The sequence below is a fragment of the Anarrhichthys ocellatus genome, unplaced genomic scaffold (assembly GCF_004355925.1).
Source record: "Anarrhichthys ocellatus isolate YVR2014 unplaced genomic scaffold, GSC_Weel_1.0 scaffold6, whole genome shotgun sequence".
Taxonomy (NCBI): domain Eukaryota; kingdom Metazoa; phylum Chordata; class Actinopteri; order Perciformes; family Anarhichadidae; genus Anarrhichthys; species Anarrhichthys ocellatus.
In genome coordinates this window covers 12,007,307-12,015,975 of record NW_022280036.1, presented here as the reverse complement: position 1 = coordinate 12,015,975, position 8,669 = coordinate 12,007,307, and the positions used below count along the sequence as shown (strand labels likewise).

Genomic DNA, 8,669 nt, shown 5'->3' with positions numbered 1-8,669 from the left:
GTATATATATATATATACTGTGCAATCAGAAAGTCTTCAAAACCTTTCACATTCTGTTATGTTGCAGCTTAATGCTAAAAATGTTTAAACCCATTTCTCCTTCATCAATCTACACCCAATACTCTTAAATGAAAACAGGAAAACAGGACAAGTTATGCAAATGTTTATAAAAAGAAAATACTGAAATATCACGTTGACGTAATCAGATCTTTTGCTATGGCACTTAGCTCACATGTTTCTACAGCTTGATTAGAGTTCACCTGTGGTGAATTCAACTGATTGTACATGATTTGAAAGGGCACTCACCTGTCTATGTAAGGTCTGACAGCAGACACTGCATCAGAGCATAAACCACGTCAAGAGGTTGAAGGAACCGCCTGTAGAGCGCAGAGACACGACTGTGTGGAGGCATAGATCTGGGGGAGGCAGCGAAACATTTTCTCCTGCATTGAAGGTTCCCAAAAGCACAGCGGCCTCCATGATTCCTGCACAGAAGAAGTTTGTAACAACCAGAACTCTTCCTTGAGCTGGCCGCCCGGCCAAACTCGGCTATTAGGGGAGAAGGGCCTTGATAAGAGAGGTGACCAAGAACCCTACGGTCCCTCTGGCTAAGCTCAAGAGAGAGACAGCCATCATTGCAGCATTCCACTGATCTGGCACCCCAAAGGCTCTCAGACTATGAGAAACCACATTACCTGGTCTGATGAAACCAAGATTAAACGGTTTGGCTTCAATTTTTTGTCATTTTTGGAAGAAACCATCATCACCTGCACAAAACCCTCCAAACGGTGAAACCTGGTGGTGGTAGCGTGACATTGTTGCAATGTTTTTTCAGCGGTGGAGACTCGAGAGTTGAGAGAAAGTTGAATGGCAATGAAAACCTGGTCTGGAGTGCTCCAGACCTTAGATTGGGCTGAAGATTAACCTTCCAACAGGACAATGACCCTAAACACACAGGCTTGCAGACGGGAGAGGCCTCGACCTGAAAATGGCTGTCCACCAATGGTCCACAATCTTCTTGGTCTTCTTCTGAGTCTTCTTGGTCCCAAGAAGACTCAAGGCTGTGCTTCAAAGAAATACTCAATACCAGATCAATGTGATATTTCAGTGTTTATCTCTAATAAATTTGCAAAAAAGAAAATCTTAAAATCCTGGTTTTGCTTCGTCATTATGGGGTAGTGCGTGTGGTTTGGGGCCACTAAAACTAAATGCAACATTAAGAGCAACACACAATATTTACAAACTTTATTTAGCAACACAATCCATTGGGACTCAATGGTCACTTGTGGCAATCAAACCAATACACTGTCCAACAGTTTAAAGAAAACTTCAACCTATTAACTCTGTATGTCTCCTGGTTAGATGAGTCAAGGTGTGTGGAGTAATATCTGCAGCTTAAAAAAAATCAACATGACAATAATGCAGACCTTAATGTGTTCATGTACCCTGAATGAATGCTGACATATTTGGTGCTGGTCATCTCTGACAAAGTAGGGAAATCACAGCTAAAGTCAACTTTTCAGGATAGAATGACATGCCTTATAAATGACATGTCAATTACAGATGTAAAATGCATTCTCTAAAAGTAATACTTCAGTCCAAACCTGTATATGCTGCAGTTAAGTTTGCATAAAAGTGATCTCACCTCATTTTCAGGTATTACTGCACCTTGTTTGGTGATTCTCAGACAGAGCATGTAAATGCTGATTGCACATCCAGTAAATAGCTAGAGACATCCCGTTTGAACAGACCTGTTTCTAGTGCTTCCATGGCATGATAAACAGCCAACACACAAGGAAAATGATGGAATCCCTGCCACAGTAATCACTTTCCAAGTTGCACTGGGTTGTTTAGGCCTGTTTCAGATTATCTAAATGGGTCAGCTAACTGGAAAACAAGTGCATGTGCACAAAACATCTGCATGGAAATGTTGCCAATTTCACTTTCAGGCATAGAAAGCTTCAAAATGAGGAATCAAAGCCCGGTTTTATTAAATGCACCCAGCGCCTGATGCAGCAGTCACAGAAGAATTCTGAGATCAGACCAGCTGTGGATTCACGTCATCTTCTCCGTGTTTACGGGGAGGTGGTTGAGGTTCGTCTTCCCCCGTGTCTTGTTTGTCCCTTTCGGCCTCCAGCCAGCTCTGTGGGAGGATCAACTTCTTGGGCCCGTGGAGGGGGGGACCCAGCAAGGCTTCAATGTCATCGTAGTTCACCACCTCTCGTTCTAACAGCGCATTGGCCATCTGGAAAAGATGGACCCCAACAAGTTGGGATTTTATTACAACCGGACACAAAAGCGAAAGGTAACACAGAAGTGCTGTGCTCAATGATGGGGGGGGAAAAGCCACCGTCTAAAAACACACAAAATGTATGATCAAAGAAGGGAGCAACTGACCAGTATCAGCTTGTCTCTGTTGTCCAGCAGCAGCTTCTCTGTGCGCCTGTAAGCCCGCGCTATCAACATCTTAGCCTCCTGAAAGAACAACACCTGCTGTCAAATCTATATCTAATTATGACGTGAAACAACATCCGCTATGTTTGGGGGACGGTCAACATGTGGGATAACGGGGGACAGAAAAATAATCCAATATTAGAACCCACGTGGTCCATCTGCTGCTGCAGGCCCTGGCTGAAAGGACGGCGTCCGACGGCCCCTTGTGACTCTGTTTCAGGGAATGAGACTTGGCCGACACTGTCACACATGCCGTACTGCTTCACCATAGAGTAGGCCACACGGGTCACCTTACGCAAGTCATCCTGAGCTCCTGGGGACACACAGCGAGGATACTTCAACCACTGTTTTTAACTGGGGTGCCAAGTTATGGTACACAGGACAGGAGAGTGTTTATATTTGGATGTTCCGCGGTTTACTTTTCAGATACTTGGGTGAAATTCCTACTCAGAGTTAATGAGTCATGTTTGAGACTGAACAAGAGTCAGCCTTCAAGACTAATTCTTATTAAGACAAAAAAAAAAAAAAAAAGGAGTTTTGGAAGAGTTTCCTATTTTTTGAAACTGAACAATCTTCATTTCAAGAATAATACAAAAATAAAATTTGTGAAGATGAAGACGGGCTAGGAATCTGAGCAGTAGAAAACTATAAAGAAGTTATTTGAGAGAAATCAGCTGTGATTACAGTGGCTATACAGTAGATGGAGTGTACCTGTTGTAACCTTGTTAAAGGTGATGGCCTCAGCAGCTCTTCCTCCCAGGGCCATACACATGCGCTCAAACAGCTGCTCCTTGGTGAACAGATACTGGTTACGAGGTAGCATCTGGGAAAATCCCAGGGCAGCATTAGTCCGCGGGGCAATGGACACCTGAAAAACACAACACACAATCAAAAGATTTCAACAAAAGTCTTGCTGTGTTGACATACAAATTAACCAGAACCACTCAACTCAGCTGTTACCTTCAAGACTGCCTCGGTGTGCTCCAGAAGCCATCCCACTAAGGCATGTCCAGACTCATGGAAGGCCACCACCCTCTGCTCCTCTTTGGACAGGATCTTACTCTTCTTTACACTCCCTGAAGACGAACACACACACACACACACACACACAGATCTGTCAAATTTCTCCAGAGTGGCATATTTTCCCATAATACCGTATTTGCATCGTTGTACCTGCTATTAGTCTCTCCACTGCATACTCAAAGTTGAAGGTATCGATGGACTTGTGCCCCTCTCTGGCAGCATGCAGGGCGGCCTCGTTACAGATGTTCGCTATATCTGCACCTGCAGAGACAAAGTGATTTGGCAACGGAGATTCCCTGATCACCATATGGAAATGACATTTCAGTCAACACCGACGGTGTTGTGACTTGGTAATATGTTTCACGTTTGTTGATCGAGAGCTTATGTTTATTCATGGTTGCAGGCCGGTATTTTGTTATGGTCACAGATGTTCATAGATTTACATGGAGGACAAAACACTAAACATGTATTTACCACTGAAGCCCGGGGTGAGCTCAGCCAGACGCAGAGAGTAGAAACCAGCTGGTTTGGTCAGCTTCAAGATCTTCAGATGTTGCTCATAGGTCTCCTTCCTCTCCTGAGAGACGGCGATTCAAATAAAACAAACTGGATTTAACTGACAGAGTCTGTCTAGACCTCCCACACAGTTAACATAGTTTAGCTGTCCAAATATCATGTTTCTTTTGCCTGATAATGTATAAACAGCTTAATGGGATACCAATTTGTGGGAAAAGTGCTGCAATAAAAAAATTGAATATATTCTCAAAAAGGCAAAAAGAAGAGGCTGCTTGAGAAATTTCCTTAAAATTTCCTTTGCAAGGCACATGGTTATTATAAAACTAAGTTAAGTCAATTCTAATTAAGGTCGCTGGCAGCTGTTGAATGCTGGAGACTACCTGCAGAGTGGGCAGATCTATGAAGATGTGCCTGTCCAGTCTGCCTGGTCTAATGAGAGCGTTGTCTAAGATATCTGCTCTGTTAGTGGAAGCGAGGACAATGACGTGGTCCGTCGTTCCCATTCCTGCAAAAGACGGACAAGTGTTTCATTACTCAGTCAGAGGTCCGCCTCCGATGACAGCAAACTGCTCTGAGATCCCACGTTCCACTCACCGTCCATCTCCACCAGCAGCTGGTTGAGGGTCTGCTCCTCTTCAGTGTTGGAGAAACCCGACATGTTGGTGGAGCGCTTCTTTCCCACGGCATCGATCTCGTCGATGTAGACAATGCAGGGCGCTCTGTTTCGAGCCTCCTTGAACAGACTCCTCACCCTCGCGGCACCCAGGCCTACACACGAGCACAACGCAAGTCACGCGACGAGTGAAATACCAGAAGGCTGAGCAATGACGCATGGAATCAAAAGTCTCTTCTTTTTTTTTTTTTTTAAACCAATCATCTGATATCTCTAGTCTGGCGTGACAGATTATCTGCGACGATAGTTACACAAACCACATTTTGAGAAAAGAATGACTAGTAATGTGTATACAAAGAACTACAGAATATGTCTGCACTGTAACACAGGCATTTAATCTATATCACAATATCATCATCAACGATATCTACTCTCGCAACCGTCTTAAAGCCATATTCACTGCTGCTGCCTCTACATACCGCCAATGACCTCCACGAACTCAGAGCCGGCCATAGCCAGAAAGGGCACTTGGGCCTCAGTGGCTACAGCCTTGGCCAGCAGCGTCTTCCCACAGCCTGGAGGCCCGAGCAGCAATGCACCCTTGGGAACCTTGGCTCCCAGCTGGAGGTACCGTTCTGGATTCTGACATTACATAACATCAACGTGGTAAGTGCTGGACAATGGGGAAGTTTTTACTCATGTGAGACTTGATGGGTGGGAGAAAAAGGACCTCAGCTCATCCAGTCTGGTAGTGAGTCTAGTTTCTTACCTTGAGGTAGTCCACAAACTCCTTTATTTCCATCTTAGCCTCATGCAGTCCCGCCACATCTTTGAAACTCACACCTTTACCGGACTTGCCGTCCACAATGGTGAACTTGGCCATCTTCAACTGATTCTGTTAAGTCCATTGTAATACGTAATTAACACACTAATTAAATCAGTGAAACAAAACAAAAAAACGTAACTGTGCACGTGCCAAATTTCTGATGTGGTCTCCACTCACAAAAGCACTGAAGCCGCCTTCTTTGCCTCCCATGCCTGCCAGTCGGAAGATGTACCAGAGAATAGCCACGCCAATAGCAGCCATCCCCAGAGCATAGACTGCACTGCAAAGTGAACAGATGAAAAATGGTGGTTGACATTCCTTCAAATTGCTCATTGAACCCCATGAATGGATTTCTTTTGTGCGCTGAGAAAGGTTAATGTTCTTACTTCCCAAAAAATCCAGTGCGTTTGTAGGACACCTGTATCCTGTCCTTACTCTCAATACTCAGCTCTTCTTCAGCAGCTCTCAGCTTCTCCTCGAATTTGTCAACGTTGGCGACCTGCATTCTGTACATGAGCGCCAGCCGCTGCAAAGCAGGAAACACGGCAGGAAATGAGAGGTTAGTACGCACGTCTGCTGTAGCGGTTCCGAGGCTAAATTTGGTGTTTGCATTAAAAATCCTGCTCAACATACCGGCCTTCCAAAAATGACTGCTCCAGGGTGAAGGTAGATTTCTACAATGTCACTCTCGGGAACGACCTGCACACGGGACACCTCTCCCTTGGCCAGCATCTCATTGACGAAGTCATTCCAAGAGATGTTTCCCCCGCTGGTGTTGATGGAGTTCAGCAGGCTCATGATGAGCGCTATGATGAAGAGGGTCCGCAGGCGCTCCCGGTACATCTGGTCCTCCTGCTCGCGGCGTTTCTTCTCCTCTGAAAAGGGCGAGACAGAATTGTGGAGGAAGAGAATAAGAAATTAAGATCACAGCCATGTGTGGTGTCAATCAATCAATCAGCTAAGCAATTCATCGCGTACCTTCATTTTCCTCTGGATTTTTTCCCTTTGGTCCATCACTTTTATCTTTCTCTTGTTTGGATTGAGATGTACTGAAGAAGTTTATTGACCCTTAAAATCAGAAGTAGTGACGTGTAAGTAAAATAAAAAAGATTATTAGTAAAAGTGCTAAGGATGATAAAACTGCGTGTTTACCTAATAGATTTACCAAACCAACAGGGTTCGTCAGCAGGTTGTTCCTGATCAACTCTTTGCTAATTCCCACCATGCCAGGACCCAAGGGTCTGTGGAGGAGACTCTAAAACGGGAACATTACATTTTGGTGAGACCAAATATCAGAGAAAACGTGTCAGAGTGGAAGTAAAAACAAGTGGTGTAGTGAAGATACACTAAGTAGAAGCAGTAAGCATGATGCAGTTTCAAACTAAAGGACCTCCGCAGTAGAATAACAGTTTAATCCCACTCATTAAAAACAGTATGAAATATATCCAAAGGACTAAACGTTTTGTAATGGGTGCCAATGACTTTCAATGTCAGTTTACCTCCAAAAAAAACAAAAACAGTCACCTGATGTCACTGACGATTTAAGATATTGATCTATTTTCAAGCTCATGGACACAGCTGAGTCTATTTGTAAATAGATATATATCACTCATGGAAGTCATGAAGATGTATATTTAAAATGCTGCTAAAGGAAGCAGAATGTCATTGTTTGTCCCTCGCAGTTTATATTCCAAGGTGAAGGGTGTCAATGAGAGGCTACCCCGGTAAACAGATCACACTTCACGGACATATATGGTCACTTCTTACAGTGTTTCCACATTTTACTCACATCACTAACTGTTCCCACTAGCAGCCATGAATACGAGGCGCACTCTAAAAGTACCATGTTGATGGTGTATGGAGACTTACCTGGATGAGCTTCTGTGGCTGACTTGTAAGTGTCTCTGATTTCGAAAGGAGCATCTTTCTGACACGATCGCCTCTGAACAGCACATCTGTAACACCATTGCTGGATGTTGGCTTGCTCGTTGATATCCGAGAGTTTTGCCTCGACAGAGTCCACAGTAACCCTGCACTGTATTTACTACAGAGTCCTGTACGATGCTGCAGCAACAACGCCGACATAGTGTCTGCTATCGCAAAATGCTGTCACGTTACATTAACTGAACTGAAATCCCCATAGCTATGAGTGCTATATCACGCTCAAATCGAGTGTTTGAACACGTTTGTTCACCCCCTAATCCGTTCACAGCTAGCTCGCTATGTTACGTTATTCAACTGTGCAGCCGCGCAAAGATGTCCGCTCGAGATCAACACCTGGAGACTGTCCTCTCCCGGACGTCCTGCACACGGGAAATAAAGAAACAAACGACACGTTTCTACTGTAAATTAGATTTGGTCTGTATTGTCTCATTATCAAAGCTGTAGAGACTATGTTTAGTCGGTGCTGAATATTGAACAGCACCGTTTTACACATCTCTTTGGTTTTGGAAACATCTTTGCTTCGAACTTTGAACTTTGTTGTTCTTCAAGGCCCTACCCGCTGCGCAGACATTTGCGCAGACATTACACAATCAATGTCAGCGCTGCAATCTCTAGTCTCACATAATATGTCATGCAGTTAACGGTAAATGCATTTTATAGCTGCTGAATGCTGCACACTTCTTCAAGATAACATTGTCGGTGTAAAGCAAAATCCACACTAGGCGGTGTGCACTCACGACATACATATTGGTTCAGTTCATAGTTGCGCTTTATGCTGAGCCTCTTTTGGCACAGAGGTTGTCTTGTGCCGAGTGAGAGTTTTGTGGGAGTCTAGTTGTTATTGAGTGTTTAAAAAACGCTTAAAACGTGTCAGAGTTCCCATATGTAATGTAAGTAGATGCACATTCATGGATACACGAAAAATGGGTCATCTGTCGCCTAATGTTAACCCTTTCTTGAAATTGAACAACAAGCAATATCAAAATAAAACAACATAATATACATGTATTCTATTAAAGTAAATATATATATATGTGTGTGTGAGAGAGAGAGAGAGGGGGAGAGAGAGAGTAAAACTAAAACTTATTTTGATTGATTATCTGTCAAAATAATAGCTGTAACGGGATTATTATTATTATTATTATTGTTATTAATACTATTTCACCTGCGCAAACGATTCTGTGTTCAGTTCAGCATATTCTATGAAACCTCAGTAAAGTATTAAGTACTGAAGTATTCCCCCCCCCCCGCTGACACCACCCTGGGGTAAGCCCTGCTTTCCCCCCCCACCCC

At 43.8% G+C, this 8,669-nt stretch overlaps 1 protein-coding gene across 1 annotated transcript; it reads right to left on the bottom strand.

Moving 5' to 3' along the window:
- Positions 1–1,230: 1,230 nt before the first annotated feature.
- spg7 (SPG7 matrix AAA peptidase subunit, paraplegin) lies at positions 1,231–7,907 on the bottom strand. Its single transcript, XM_031846931.1, has 17 exons — positions 7,302–7,907; positions 6,585–6,687; positions 6,411–6,500; positions 6,066–6,307; positions 5,819–5,958; positions 5,610–5,712; positions 5,376–5,501; positions 5,086–5,248; positions 4,588–4,761; positions 4,374–4,498; positions 3,952–4,054; positions 3,628–3,738; positions 3,415–3,530; positions 3,166–3,322; positions 2,604–2,767; positions 2,398–2,475; positions 1,231–2,245 (listed from the first exon to the last, which is right to left on the bottom strand). The coding sequence occupies exons 1-17, from the start codon at positions 7,515–7,517 to the stop codon at positions 2,039–2,041; spliced, it is 2,418 nt and encodes an 805-aa protein (XP_031702791.1). The 5' UTR covers positions 7,518–7,907; the 3' UTR covers positions 1,231–2,038.
- Positions 7,908–8,669: the final 762 nt, after the last annotated feature.